General features: G+C 42.2%; 2 protein-coding genes and 1 pseudogene across 2 annotated transcripts; 2 read left to right on the forward strand and 1 right to left on the reverse strand.

Moving 5' to 3' along the window:
* The first annotated feature begins 2,300 nt into the window (after positions 1-2,300).
* LOC150048614 (U6 spliceosomal RNA) lies at positions 2,301-2,399 on the forward strand (annotated as a pseudogene).
* A 330-nt stretch (positions 2,400-2,729) lies between these two features.
* Clk1 (CDC like kinase 1) lies at positions 2,730-13,616 on the reverse strand. The gene is made up of 13 exons (XM_090354580.1): positions 13,539-13,616; positions 12,744-12,904; positions 11,511-11,739; positions 10,512-10,602; positions 10,056-10,122; positions 9,562-9,678; positions 9,312-9,478; positions 7,038-7,132; positions 6,818-6,947; positions 4,438-4,520; positions 3,835-3,914; positions 3,531-3,621; positions 2,730-3,015 (listed from the first exon to the last, which is right to left on the reverse strand). The coding sequence occupies exons 2-13, from the start codon at positions 12,902-12,904 to the stop codon at positions 2,872-2,874; spliced, it is 1,455 nt and encodes a 484-aa protein (XP_090210706.1). The 5' UTR covers positions 13,539-13,616; the 3' UTR covers positions 2,730-2,871.
* LOC150048616 (uncharacterized) lies at positions 12,987-14,232 on the forward strand. The gene is made up of 3 exons (XM_090355210.1): positions 12,987-13,006; positions 13,209-13,655; positions 13,857-14,232. Exons 1-3 carry the CDS (start codon positions 12,987-12,989, stop codon positions 14,053-14,055), a joined length of 666 nt encoding a protein of 221 aa, XP_090211336.1. The 3' UTR covers positions 14,056-14,232.
* Positions 14,233-15,670: the final 1,438 nt, after the last annotated feature.

Here is a 15,670-nt window from a genome sequence, read left to right on the forward strand (position 1 = left end):
TTTTATTTTTTATATTAATCTTTCAGCATGAAGTATTTTTATTCACAGCGTGCTGAGGAACACAATCTTAAGTATGATTGTTTAGAAATGTGGATCAGAAAGGCTGTGAGGCTCTGAATTTGTGGCTTACGCCTGCAGTCCTAGCTGCTAAGGACTCTGAGCTCTAAGGATCTTGGTTCAAAGCCAACCTGGAAGAAAAGTCTTAGGCTGTAACCACCAAAAAGCCAGAAGTAGGTAGAGAGTGCTAACCAAAAATACAAAAAAGATAGCAGCACACATTTTAAATAAACCCCAGAACTGAAAAAATTTTCTAACATAATGGAAAATTTGTAAGATTTAAAATCCCCATGGCAGGTCCTGAGCGCTCCTCCCAGTCTCACCTGTTATCTCATGTCCAATCTTTGTCCTTGTAACACTCCGTTCCAGCCACCCTTGTCTCCTGTTTAATTAAGGGTGCTTCTGCACCCCTAGTCCATTTAACAGATGCTCAAAATAAATCAACATAGTATTTATTTACTGAGCTGTTACAGACCCTTGGGATACACAATGTACATACCGATTACAGCATCTGACTGCAATGTTCACTTTAAGACTATCAAGAACGCCACTGTCCCCCTACCCCCATACACAGTCCTCATCATGGTGCTACTGGCTTTAGGTGAGACATTCTGAAGAGGCAGAACCGAGTGGGAGGGACAGAGGGTCACTAGGATAGTCTTGCTTTCCACTAGCCATGAAGAACATCTTGTTCTTGTGCCCCTCCACAATGCCCTAGAGGTCCAAAGCCAGTGGAGCCAAATGACAACCAAAACTTCTCTAGTAAAACAGTAGGAACTGTATGAAAGAGGCTGTTCAGGTTTTAAGTAGATATGGTAATGAATCAACACTTGGGAGGGAATTTAACCTAAGATGGACTGTGAGGACTAACTGGATCTGAGCAAGTAGCTGCCTATGTTCTGAGAAGTGGATGGCATAGCATTTATTGTAGGTCTTACTAAAGGCAATTTTATTGATGCATGAGTTATGTTATGTATGCACACATCCAGAAAAACTGACATCGTGAAGTGTCAGTAGTAGGGTTTAACTCAAGGTCCTGGGTACTTTGTATTTTCAAGCTCCACCCCTTGAGCCACAGCTCCATTTCCTGCTTTTGGTGAGTAGAGATGAATCTCATACTTTCCTGCCCAGGCTGGCTTTGAACCATTACCCCTTAGATCTCATCCTCTTGAGTAGTTGTTCAGGTACCTGAACAAAATTGTTGAATTGATGGCCCATATTGTCACTGATCTTTATAGGGTACTCTATAAGGGAGTGTTTCCCAGCCTGTAGCAATTTTTTTAATTATCTTTCTTGTAAACCTAATATACTTAAGGTTTAAATCCTCCATTCTAAAACATTAAGAAAATATGAACTTTGTGATGTACAGATCTTAGGCTAGGAATTAATAGTACTATTATTCATACTACCAACTTTTAATGAGAAAATTTGGCTACATAGGACTATGAATATAGCAAAACTTATGACAGGGTAATTATGTATGAAAATGACCAGAAATCAAAGACTAATCCAGGATATATTTGCCCTTGCCACAGAATAGCTCACATAGGCACTATAAGCTAGTCAAAACATTTTCACATACCAACATGTATTACATAACTTTCCAATAGTTGTTTTCTGTATGTATGGTACTGGGGCTTGAACTTGGACCATGCTCTCACTTTTTAAAAAAAAAAACATTCTTAGGGCTTTAACCCAGAGCCTACGTGCTCTCCCCAGCTTTTCAGGCTACCACTTGAACCATAGTGCCATTTCTTTTCTGATTAGTTTATTGGAGATAAATTCAAGGCTGGCTTCAAACTACAATCCTCAGATATTCTGAGTAGCTAGAATGATAGGTGAGTCACTGACACCCAACTTTTACTTGGCTTCTTAACTCAAGATTGATGTTCTGCTTGATCCATACCTCTACTCCAGCAGAGCCAGGCCAGGCAGGAAAAGTCCATGAGAATCTTATCTCCAGCTAAGCACAAAGTGGTGGCCTTGAGCAAAAAAAAGCTCAGCAACAGCATCCACACCTTGAGTTCAACCCCACAAGCAACAAAAGGAAAAAAGAATCTCAGAACAGTTAATGGTGGAAGCTTGCAGAAAAGATGTCCACAAAATGGCACTCAACTTTTAACAGGAATCATGGGTGGAAACTTTCTTGACTAAACTCTTTTAGTTTGATTTCTTATGTAATGAGATTTCTTATCTAATTCCCATTTAATAAAAAATTATGTTCATGTACTCACTTCAGCAGCATATATATATGTGTACTAAAATTGAACATACAGAAAAGATTAACATTGCCCCTGTCTGTGCAAGGATGACACATAACTCATGAAACATTCCCCATTTTTATACCTAAGGGGAAAAACTAATATTATTCCTTAGAGGCTAGGAATAAAAAATGACAACAGAGCCAGGCACAGGTGGCTCATGCCAGGAGGCTAAGATCTGAGGATCAAGGTTCAAAGCCAGCCTGGGCATACCCTGAGACTTAACTCCAATTAACCACCAGAAAACCAGAAGTTGCACTGTGGCTCAGTGGTAGTGCGCTAACCTTGAGCTGAAGAGCTCAGGGACAGTGGCCACCCCCACCCAGAGTTCAAACCCTACAACAACAAAAATCAGATTCATATAGATTTCATAAACAATTTATTCTAAGCAAATCATTTCATAATTACAGAAATATTGTGTATGTAACGTACTGGATTATCTAAAATAAACAGGAATAAAAAAAAGTTAAGAAATTTACAAAGCTGTACAAAACTGAGAAACCAGACTGATGCAGTCTATAAAATCCCTCCAGAGAACTACATAATTACATATTTATTTATGTTTCTTTAGTGGATAAAAGAAAGGATGCTTTAGAGCTTCTTTCAGAGTAATTCTGTTGGCTGGATCATACTCTAACATTTTCTGAATAAGGTCAAAAAGAAGCTCATGTTCAGTATCCTGAGAAAGCATGAATTCCTGAAAGAAAAAAAAAACATTTAACAGACTTTTGCATTATTCTGATAAAAATAGCAAAGATTATCAGTAAACTGCAGTCATGGGTTCAATCCCCAGTAAAGGAAGAAGTACTTCATGTATATGTAAATATGAATAACAAACAAGAGGGAATGTGGCTTATGGTGTACATTGTATGCCTAGATAGAAATTTCACAATAAAAACCCCTCCCCCCTTTGCCAGGCACTGTGGGCCATGCCTATAATCCTAGCTACTTTCCTAGCTACTCAGGAGGCTGAAATCTGAGGATCACAGTTCAAAGCCAGCCCAGGCACTAAAGTCCATGAGACTCTTATCTCCAATTAACCACCAGAAAACCAGAAGTGGCTCTGTGGCTCAAGGGTTAGGGTGGTAGCCTTGAGCTGAAAAGCTCAGGGACAGCGCCCAGGCCCAGAGTTCAAGCCCTAACCCCCCCCCACACACACACACAAAATCCCCCCCTCTGCAACTAATCCCTAGATAATATATCTAGGCTTACCTTTAGAGGTTTACAGCGCCGTGAAACATATCTTCCAGCAGAACTGTGTTCATCCCAGTCTAGTCGATCATGGTGGAAATATTTACGTTTCCTAAAAAGTTAATATTCGCTCATGTTCATAATATCAATTACTTGAGAAACTTTTTATATAATGGTCTTTGTAAAAGCTAAACTATGATCTCATCGTGTGTTGAATTGGAAAGCCCCCCAGTGCTGGGATTATGTGTGTATACCATCATAACTAGATGTTAAAAACTCTAATCACTACCATAGGATTAAGTATAGCATTAGGTTTTAAATATACCTTGTTTTCTGCACCATATGTCTTGGTAGAGGTCCAAGAATTCGTTCCATCATTGCTAAGTGTTCCTTACTGTCATGGGTCTACAGAAAAACAAAACAAAAACAAATCACTTTACTCATCTCCAAATTACCACTAAAAACTAGGAGTGGAGCTATGGCTCCAAGTGGTAGAGCACAGCAGCCTTGAGTACAAGAGCTCTGGGACAGCACCCATGTCCTGAATTCAAGCCCCACACTGACTGAAAACCAGCCCCCGGCACTAATGTCTGGGAGATTCTTATCTCCAATTACCCACCAGAAGACCAGAAGTGGCTGTGGCTCAAGGGCAGTAAGCCTGGATTTGAAGAGCTCGGGGACAGTGTCTAGGCCCAGAGTTTAAGCCTCACTATCAACAACAAAAACCAGATGTGGGTGCAGTGGCCCAAGTGGTAGAGCATTAGTCTTTAGAAAACCCAAGGACAATGCCTAGGCCATGAGTCTAGCACAGGACTGGCAAATAATAATAAACTTATAATGAATGTATCCTTATATACACATTATGAATTAAAAGTATTCATAACAAGCAGTTCTGCTGTTGAAAACAATTAAAACATTTGTAACTTACTGGAAATACTGTAAATCCAAGATAGTATTCAATAAGAATGCATCCTATACTCCATACATCACAGGGCTGGGACCATCCGAGGGCTGCAAAGCAAGGCACAAAGTAAAAATTCTCAGTACATCTTCCAAACTTAAAAGTTAACAAAAACTGCCGGGAGTTTGGCCTAGTGGTAGAGTGCTTGCCTAGCATGCACAAAGACCCGTGTTTGATTCCTCAGTACCACATACACTGAAAAAAGCTGGAAGTGGTGCTGAGGCTCAAGTGGTAGAGCCCTAGCCTTGAAAAAATCCAAGGACAGTGCTCAGGTCCTGAGCCCAAGCCCAGGAATGGCAAAAAAAAAAAAAATAAAAAAATAAAAAAATAAAAAAATAAAAACTATTCGGTAGAAAGGTCCTAGAGAAATTTGAATATTTGGCTAAATGCAGCACAGTAATTTTTAATATGACTATGTATATATCTGGGTTCAAGTCTCAATTCTGGATTAATTTTGGGAACAGTAACACTGGAAATTTGGTTATCCAAGCTTGAATGTCCTTATAAAATAAGAGCTAACTATATATACATCATACAGCTGGGATAAGTATGAACCACACCCAGAAACCAATATTGGAGGACAGTTCAAGTTACAAAATGCCAGCAACAGTGAAAATATATAGTGAGGCTCCAAACCCTGTTACTGGCATGTGCATACACAGACAGGAATTTGGCCTAGTGGTAGAATGCTTGCCTAGTATGTATGAAGACTCTGGTTCAATTTCTCAGTACCATATACCAGAAAATGCCAGACGTGGGGTGTGGTGCCCTTGAGCCACAGCCACTTCTGGTCTTCTGGTGAGTAACTGGAGATAAGAATCTCCCTGACTTTAGTGCCGGGCAACCGTGATCCTCAGATCTCAGCCTCCTGAGTAGTTAGTATGAAAGGCTGTGCCACCAGACCCAGCTACAGCTGGCTTTTTTTTTTCTTCTGTGTTATGTGGTACGGAGGACTACTGTTCAAAGCCACCTGGGCACTAAACTTGATCTCATCTCTAATTAACCACTAGAAAACAGGAAGTGGGGCTGTGACTCAGAGGTAGGGTAGTAGCCTTGAGCTGAAGAGCTCAGTGACAGTGCGCAGGCCAAGAGTTCAAGCCCCATGACTCACCAAAAAAAAAAAGGAAAAAGCCAAAAGTGTGGCTCAAGCAATGGCTCTACCCTTGTGAATGTCCAAGGACAATGCTCAGGCCCTGAGGTCAAGCCCCAGGACTGGCAAAAAAAATCATCTTTGTCTTGTAAGATCCTAATAGGGCTATATACTCTATAGACATGTTTTATTACATACATTAATATGTATCTATGACATACAAAGCCTCAGCTTAACTTTAATTATGTTCTAAAACCTAAGTGCCAATGATTGTATAGAGATTTCCTTCTTGAATACTTCTTAAATAGGACATTTGAAATGATATAAAAATCAATGTTAGGGGCCGGGAGTTTGGCCTAGTGGTTAAAGTGCTTGCCTAGCATGCACGAAGACCCGGGTTTGATTCCTCGGTACCACATACATAGAAAAAAGTCGGAAGTGGTGCTGAGGCTCAAGTGGTAGAGCTCTAGCCTTGAGAAAGTCCAAGGACAGTGGCTCAGGCCCTGAGCTCAAGCCCAGGACTGGCAAAAAAAAAAAAAAAATGTTAATAAATTCTTTAATAAAACTCCTAATAGGTGGATAATTACTGTCAACTGTGGCTGTCCTGACATTATTGCATAATATATTACTCCAACTTTAGGTGGCAATGCCTGTGTAAAAGACCTATATGCATTGGATATTCAACTGTGTATCATATATAAGCTGATAATGACAAGCTAACTAGTTTATATTCTATCATAACATACATACACCACATAGTCGTGCTGTGTAGACTACATCATGTGTGTATAAATACATCCTAACATGTTAATCTAACAACTCATTTCTTAGAACACATTCCCATATTAAGCAATGAACTACCGAAGCATGCAAGCCCCATCCTAGAAAACAATCACTTTTATCAAATCCCAGAGCTCCTTAGTACTCATTTTAAAAAGGAGATTTAGGTAGGAGCGGTGGCTCACACCTGTAATCCTAGCTACTCAAGAGGCTGAGATCTGTGGATCACTGTCCAAAGCCAGCTTAGGCACTAAAAAGACCCTGAGACTCTTACTCCAACTAACCACTACAAAACCAGAGTGGTGCTATGGCTCAAAGGGTGTGGTGGTAGCCTTAGTGCCCAGGCTCAGAGTTCAAGCTCCCGCCCACCCCCCCCAAAAGAAAAAAAAAAAATCACACACAAGACCTAAGCCTACAAATTTCATCTTTTTATAATAGAAAAATGAAGATTTTTCAAGGCCATTTATGAATACTAACCTAAAATAACTTCAGGTGCTCTATAATGTCTTGTTGATACTAAGGTGCTGTGATGTTCATCATCATATGTTGCACTTCCAAAGTCAACAACTTTAATATCTGGATTAATTAGAGTACGTTCATCACGTTTCTGAAAAATCATAAATCATGATTGTGGACAAAATAAATATTAAAGCATTATTCACTTGAAACCATGAAGGTGTTGTCATTAAAGACTTACCATTTGGGGATTATATGACTCTGTGTAGTCAGACTGCACAAACAAGATGTTTTCAGGCTTTAAGTCTGTATGAGTCAGCTTGTTACTGTGCAAAACTGAAAAACAGAACAGAAGAATAAGATTCTAAGTTTGAAAGCAGCCTGTGTAACAAGGAGACCCTGTCTTAAAAAAAATTATCAGGCCAGGCGCAGTGGCTCATACCAGTAATTCTAGCTATTCTGGAGGTTGAGATCTGAGTATAGCGGTTCAAAGCTAGCCCAGGCACTAAAGTCCATGAGACTCTATTGCCAATTAATCACTAGAAACAGGAAGTGGGGCTGTGGCTCAAAAGGTAGAGCGGTAGCCTTGAGCTAAAGAACTCAGGGACAGTGCCCAGGCGTAGGGTGGTAACCTTGAGCTTAAGAGCTCAAGCCCCATGACTGATGCCATGACTGACTCCAATAAAAACGTAACAGTATCTAACAATCCCCATAATCTACAAGAATGAAAAAACAAAACACGATACTTTTTAAGAACATTATTCTTACAGAAAACCACCAAGTACTAAGGTGCTACTACATTCCTTGCAAAGTCCACAGGTGTCCTATGCCTTTAATTCTAGCTATTGGGAAACAAAGGTAGGGGTAGCTAAAGGATGTCTAAAAAAAGATCCTACCAAAAAACTGAAGCAACTGGGGTTGTGGCTTAAATGGTAAAATGACTGACCAGAAAGTGCCAGTGAGTTCAAACCATCATACTACAAAACATTAACAAAAACCAGTATAAAGACGGGCACTAGTAATGCTACTCAGGAGGCTGAGGTCTGAGGATCAGAGTTCAAAGCCAGCCCAGGCATGAAAGTCATGTTTTTTTTTTTTTTTGCTAGCCTTGTGGCTTGAAGTCAGGGCCTGGCACTGTCCTTGGGCTTTCCTCCGGACTAGCACTCTACCACTTGAGCCACAGCACCACTTCAGCCTTTTCTATGTACGTGATACCAAGGAATCCAACCCAAGTCTGAGAAAGTCCAAGTCTATGAAGTCCACTGATAGGGTTGACATCCTTAATGATTTTGTATGTTGAATAGACTGCCAACCGAAATACACACTACAGACGAACCCTTTTTAATCAGTTGAACCTTACTTCATGCCTTTTTTTTTTTTGGTGAGTCATAGGGCTTCAACTCTGGGCCTGGGAGTTGTCCCTGAGCTCTTCACTCAAGGCTACCAGGCTACCACCCTACCCCTTGAGTCACAGCCCCACTTCCTGTTTTCCAGTGATTAATTGGCAATAGTCTCATGGACTCTAGTGCCTGGACTGGCTCCGAACCTCGCTCGATCCTCAGATTTCAGCCTTCTGAGTAGCTAGGATTACAGGAGTGAGCCACCATGCCCAGCCTACATTTCGTGAACTCAGGGTCTTGAGCTTTAATCTGGTACTCTCTTGGGGCTGAGCCACCCTCACACCTCCCCATTTATTTCTTTTTCAACCATATCTCTATGGCACTATGAAATCCAGATGTTTTAGAATTCACATCCCAGCCTGGCCTTGTAATCCTAAATCCCAAGTACTGAAATGACAGGCATGTATTGCCACACCCATATCATACCCATCCACCACCACCTTTTTTCCTTTGGGCCAATTCTGTATTGCTCAGGATGGATTTGAGCTGTTTTTCTGTTTCCTTCAACCTGGCAAGTAGCTTGGACCACTGGGGCAACAGTGTACCTAACTTCTTTTAGCTTCTTTGTACAGTCCTGGAGCTTGAACTCAAGCTCTACCACTTAAGTCACAGCTCCACTTCCAACTTTCATTGATGTTTTTCCTGCCCAGGCTGGCTTTCAACTATCACTCTTTTATTTCAGTTTCTTGAACAGCTAAGACTAAGTATGGGCCATGGATGTCTTTTGTGTGTGTGTGGGGGGGGGGGATTAACAGGGCTTGAACTTGACCTTGGGAACTGTCCCTGATCTCTTCAGCTCAAAGCTACCACCCTACCCCTGGGCCTAGGTATTGTCACTGAGCTCTTCAGCTCAAGGCTACCACCCTACCCTTGAGCCAAGCCCCACTTCCAGTTTTCTAGAGGTTAATTGGAGATAAGAGTCTCAGCTCCTTTTGTGCCCAGGCTGGCTTTGAATCTTGATCCTCAGATCTCAGCCTCTAGAATAGCTAAGATTATAGCTGTGGGTCACTGTGCCCCACCCCCCACCTCTATGGATGGCTAACCACCAAAAATATCTGAATTATTCTGACATTAGTTTCAGACTTAAGGTTTTGGGAAATATGTCAAAAACTTACAATTTACAGATTTGCATATCTGATACGCCATCTTCCTGATGTGATCTAGTCGAAATGGCAGAAAACCATTTTCCTTAATGAAGTCGTAAGTACTAAGTCCCAGTAGCTCAAACACGATGCAAATGTGGCCATGATGTTCAAACCACTCCAACATTTGGACACAGCGACTATAAACACATGGAGAATAATCAATATAGTATCTCAAAATTCTTATCGAACGAGGCTATTTTTAGAAATTAAAATTACTTACAAAGTACTGTGGGGGTCTGTTGTATTTAAGTGTTCTAGAACTTGAATTTCTGAACGTGCAGCCTCACAGTATCTATCCACATTTTTAACTATTTTCACTGCTACATGTTTACCACCCCTGTTAATGAAAATACATGTTAAAAATGGCAAATGCAATTAATATCCAATTCCACTATTCTTCTACCATTGATCTATCACATTTTCTAGAAGTTATGGTTCACATTTGGAGCACTCTAAACTCAATTTGTTACTATTCAAAACTGAAAAATAAAATGAAGTTACTTCAATTTAATTTAGAACCCTCACCTTGAGCAAAAGAAGCTCAGAGACAATGCATAGGCCCAGAGTTTAAGCCCCAGGACTGGCAAAAATTAAATAAATAAATAAAGTGAAGGCATAAAAAAAACAAAGGCACCCCTAACCCCCGCTTGCCAATTTTTGATGTTAGGGGTTAATCCCAGGTCCTCTGACTTACAGTAAAAGTTTAAAACTTACACTTTATGATCGATGCATTCTACAACTTTTCCAAAAGCTCCTTCACCTAAAGTGTCAACAATTTCGTCTAAAAGAGAATTAAATATCAGTTATATAAAGAAATGGAAACAATGTACTTATCATAACAAATGCTACCAATGTAGATTATTCTAGTTGATGCTACAGATTTCCTTATCACTAGGTATTTATTCTATTGGTCAACGCCTTAAAAAAACATTAATATTTGTAGGTCTAATTTCATTCTTAGGCTAAGATCATTAACTTGATTTACTATTCTGGTACTCTGTAAAACATTAACATTCTAAAGAAAGCAAAACACAATCCCCCCCACCAAAAGAAAGGGGGAAAAAAAAAACAAAACAAAGAAAAAGAGAAAGAAAAGATTTCCAAATCCCTGAAATCTTAATCTATATATGTTATCTGGAAAGTTAATAAGTGTTGAAAAATATTCTATACATCTTGCACTTAGTACGTCTCCACTCTGACAGATCAGGTGACCCTCCTCATCATCCTCTACACTCCTGGTTCTTTTCCTTCGGTGACTCTTCTGGAAACGTCAAGTGGGCGGCACCAAGATCATCCAGCCAATCAATATACCCGAGTGAATTCAGGGCAGAATACGAAATTCATTCAGCGGGGAGATATTCAGGAATTCAGATACACGCCAGGCCACAAACGGTTGGCAGGAGCAATTTCAAATTCAGTCCCCAGAAATTCACAGGGCACATAGTTTATGTTAACAGGAGAAAAACATGGCAAGGAACAGATTTTCAGATAAGATGCTCAAAGTGTAAGTCAACAAAACATAAACACAATTGTTTCTCTTTTAAAAAAAATGCTTAGCTGTAGCATTCACTGAACCATAGACTTTAAGTTTCTAGTGTCCCAAATTTAATGCTGCAAAATTGTAGGATGTATATTCTCAAAGTAGACTGTGGTCAAATTAAGATTTCCCAGTTAATGTAAGAAAACAAATATGAAGACAGTAAATAAAACCATAGTCCTAATTTTCAGGAGGAAAAGGCATTTGGTACACAATAATACTATAACATTTTAAATTATCATATGACCTCCAAATTAGTACAAGACTCAAAGTTCAAATCTGTTCAGTTTGCTTATTGATAGGATTAGATATATTAATCCTCAATCAATACAAAACTATTTTACTTGGTTATAATGCCTGACCAACAGGCTTTTTCTTTTCTTTTTAGGCTTTTAGTATCATTAAAACCTTTCAACATTCCAATTATACATTTCTGTTACCTCCACTATTTCAATGGAATGACAATTAGTAAATTAAACCTACATTATGTAACTAATGTACTGAATTTCTAATTTCCTACCCATTGCACAAAAATAGAATCCTGCGAGTAAAAGCTGAGATGATTTCCTAAACATTACAATTTAGTTCTATATGGGAAATAAAACTTAAAAAAATTTAATAAGTTTGCATACCACATGTGAATGATGATAGGAAGTACTGTGGTGAATCCTGTGTTTACATTTATAACTATATCTTCCACTTCCACCAGAGGACTTGCTACTATGGTTCTGATATCTGCTGTCATGGTCTAGATGGTGACGTCCAGATTCACATACTTGACTGTAGTCATTCCTATATTCATCAATGTAGCGTCGACTATAATACTCTCTATCATTTATAGATCTGCTACCCAGATAATAGCTAGAGAAAAAATATATTTTCTATGTTTTATAGAAATATACAAAAAAACAAATGCTAAACATCACCAACTTTCCAGTAAATCTCTTTTGTTTTGTTTGGGGGGGAGGGTAGAGAGAGAAGGGATGCTTTCCAAAAGTCCTCCACCATCAAATGACACCTCTAGACCTTTGGTAACCTCCTGTAAAATATTATGTACTCTTCAAGGTTTTTGTCCCCCAGTCCAGCAGGGCTTGAACTCAGGGAGTGCGCTGAACTCTGGGCCTGGGCACTATCCCTGAGCTTCTTTTTGCTCAAGGATGGAACTCTATCAACTGAGCTACAAAGCTACTTCCAGCTTATTCTTTGTATGTGGTTCTGAGGAATCAAACCCAGGGCTTCATACATGGTAGGCAAGCACATTACCACTAAGTCACATTCTTAGCCCCATTCATGAAGATTTTTTTATAGCACTTCAAGTAGGCACACAAGTTCTCAAATATTACACATCAAAACCTTTCCCTGGGGGGCAGGAGTTTGGCCTAATGGTAAGAGTACTTGCCTAGCATGTATGAAGCCCTGGGTTTGATTCCTCAGTACCACATAAACAGAATAAGCTAGAAGTGGTGCTGTGGCTCAAGTGGTAGGTTTCTATCCTTGAGAAAACCCAAGGACATCTCAGGAGCTGAGCTTAAGCCCAAGACTGGCAAAACAAAACAAATAAACTTTCACTGGAAACAAATGAATGGTAATCACAGTTTTTTAGTCTAAGTGAGACTAGTCTTTATCGTTCCCCCAGAGCTGGGGCCAGAGTTTAAAGCTTCTTGAGGACTGGCAGCCATGCCAACCTGATCTATATCCACAGGTCAAGTTTTTTGTTTTTTTTTAAGGAGGGCAACAGCAGAGGGTCAGTACTGGGTAGGACTTAAAACTCTGGGCAACATGCTCTGGCTAGGCTGGCAGTCTACCACCTGAGCCACAAAAACATCCAAAACCTATTTTGTACTGTGACTCAGTACTGTTCTTACCTATCAGATGTTTTAGAGTGGTCGTATTTGAAGCGCTTGCTCTCCCGAGCACTGCTATGAGATCTCCTTTTTCTTTTGTAACTGCTGTCGCTTCTCCATTTTCCACAATCCCAATCTCTCTCATCCCAGTCAGGACAGTAAGTTCTCCTTGAGTGTTTCATCTGTATTAAAATTAAAAAAAGACGAGGTTCTCCGGTTTTCTCCTTCACCCTTGAACTTGTTCTTTTAAATGAAGGCTCCAAAATGGTTTCCAGCGGGGCGCCGTAGCTGCTCAGGAGGCTGCCGGGCACTCAAGTCCGTGAGGCCTCTCAACTATTAGAAAACCTCAAGTGGCGCTGTGGCTCAGGGGGCGGCGCCGTCTGAAATCCGTGATAAAGCACCGGAGACCTACTAGGCCGTTGCTTCCCTCGGGCTTCCGGAATCTAGTGCCAAGAAACCTCGCTAGACTCTCAACACTCGAACAAGCACGGCGCCTGTCTCTCCGGCTGTGGTCAAGAACGTTCTAGAAGCCAGGCAAACAGCCTCCTCCCCTCACCCCCCCCCCCCCCCGCCCCACTGCCCACTGCGGCGTCTCCCCCGCGACCCAGCCCGGCCTCCGCCCCGCCGCCATCTTGCGGAGCTCAGCCGCGGACCACAACATGGCGCCGGCGGGCTGCTCGTTCTGAGGAAGCCCGGCGCGGCGAGCGCCCACCGCAGGCCTGCAAGGGGCGACGGGGCAGCGGGGCCGGGTGCCCGCACACCCCGCTCTGTGCGGGGACATGCTGGGAAGCGCAGGCCGCTGCTCCCGCGTCTTACCGTCCTGACGAGGGCTCCAAGCCGAGGAGACAAAGCTGGCAACGCTGCCTCGCAGAGCGCAGAGCCAACAGCGACGGCGACTGAGCGCAAAATGGAGCTGACAAGCGCGGCGACTGGGTAAACACGGAAAACACTGGTGACGTCAGAGAGCGTCTGCGCGGCGGGGGCGGAGCCTCGCTGCACACGGCCCACTGAGGGCGCGCAGGCGGGCGGGGCGGGGCGCGGGAGGGGCGGGGCCTGAGCGGGGCGGGGCGGGGCCTGAGCGGGGCGGGGCGGGGCCGCGGTCCGCAGGGCCGGCACTTTGCCCCTTGTGCTCAGTCCCCAGGTCCTGGGCATAGGGAAGCGAGGGGATAGGAGCCAATGTCGGTTTAGACTCCTGGCGATCCAGAAGAACCTAGTCCTGGGCTCACCGCAAACAGGCTCTCTGAACACCAGAAACAAGGGGAAGTGCAGCAAGCAGGAAGCAAGATGGCACAGCCGGGATCAGATCTTTCTGGCTTTTACTAAGGCTCTGTGACTGTACAACTAGTTTTTCAAGGCTGCGTACCTCACGCACGGAAATTATACTAAAGTTGAAATGATTGTAGTAATGTGGTACAACAAAAGGAATTAGCGTTATAGCCTTAAGCATTTCACCATACAGTGTTGAGGAAGTGAACTGTAAAAACCCGACACGAAAATCGGGCGCGGTGGCTCACACCTTTAATCCTAGCTTCTCAGGAGGCTGAGATCTGAGGATCAAAGTTCAAGGCCAGCCAGGCAATACAAAGCCAAGGCTCTTATCCAATTAATCACCAGAAAACAGGAAGTGAGGTTTGGCTCGAGGGTCGGGCGGTAGCAAAGGGTCCCCCTTTGCCTAAGTGTTGCTATTGTTTCTACTCCTGCTCTGATGGCTTCAAACCTTGTTAATCACATTTGAGCCTCCAGAGAAACTAAGAATATAGGCTTGAGCTACAGAATCCAAGTGTTAATTCAAAAGAAAACCACTCGAAAGCTAGTAAATTAACTTCAATTATTTTAGGAAAAGGAACTAAACACTGATCCCCCCACTTAATCAGTAATCGTTTAGATTTTTTTCAGGGCCAGGGATATCTATCTGGTGTTCAGATATCAGATGTAACGGTTTGCCTGTTCTTTAACGAAAAGTAGGTGTATGGCAAATTAGGGCACTGATGACTCAAAAAGCATCACTAGGGGGCTGGGAGTTTGGCCTAGTGGTAGAGTGCTTTGCCTAGCATGCACGAAGACCCAGGTTCGATTCCTCGGTACCACATACATAGAAAAAAAAAAGCCGGAAGTGGTGCTGAGGCTCAAGTGGTAGAGCTCTAACCTTGAGAAAAGACCAAGGACACCAAGGACAGTGCTCAGCCACTGAATGCAAGCCCAGGACCGGGAAAAAAAAAATCACTAGCTGGGGGCCTGTGGGACAGTTCCTCCCTGTAATCCTAGCTACTCTGAGGTCACAATTCCCTGTTTGAAATCAATCCAGGAGGGAAAAGAGGCTCTGACCTTGGATAAACTACATAAGAGCTAGAAATGGAACTGTGGCTCAAACCTTGAGCACAAAGCTTCAAGGACAGCACCCAGGACCAGAGTTCAAGAACCAGGATGGACAAAAAGAAAAAAAAAATTACAAAAGGACTGAACTCCGACCAGGTGTGGTGGCTCAAGGGTAGGGGGCTAGCCTTGAGCTAAAGAGCTTAGGGACAGCTTTTAAATACATTTTTCTTTTAGAACAATGATATGTTTAATCTGCAGGAAATACTATGTTCATCTAAAGAGTTACATGAATGAACATTGCTACCCCAAGGAAGAAAAAGAAATGTAAGCCATGCCTGTAATCCCAGCTACTCAGGGAGGCTGAGACCTGAGGATTGGTTCAAGGCCAGCCTAGGCATGAAAGTCTAGCTCATCTCCAATTAAATCACAGAAAAAGGCAGGAGTGCCAGACACAGAGGCTCACGCCTGTAATCCTAGCTACTCAGGAGGCTGAGATCTGAGGATCAAGATTCAAAGCCAGCCTGGGCACAAAAGGACCAAAGACTCTTGTCTCCAATTAACCTCTAGAAAACAGGAAGTGGATCTTGGCTCAAGGGTAGTGTGGTATTCTTGAGCAAAAGAGCTCAGGGACA

Source organism: Megascapheus bottae, chromosome 21 (assembly GCF_031878675.1).
Source record: "Megascapheus bottae isolate mThoBot1 chromosome 21, mThoBot2.hap1, whole genome shotgun sequence".
Lineage (NCBI taxonomy): Eukaryota > Metazoa > Chordata > Mammalia > Rodentia > Geomyidae > Megascapheus > Megascapheus bottae.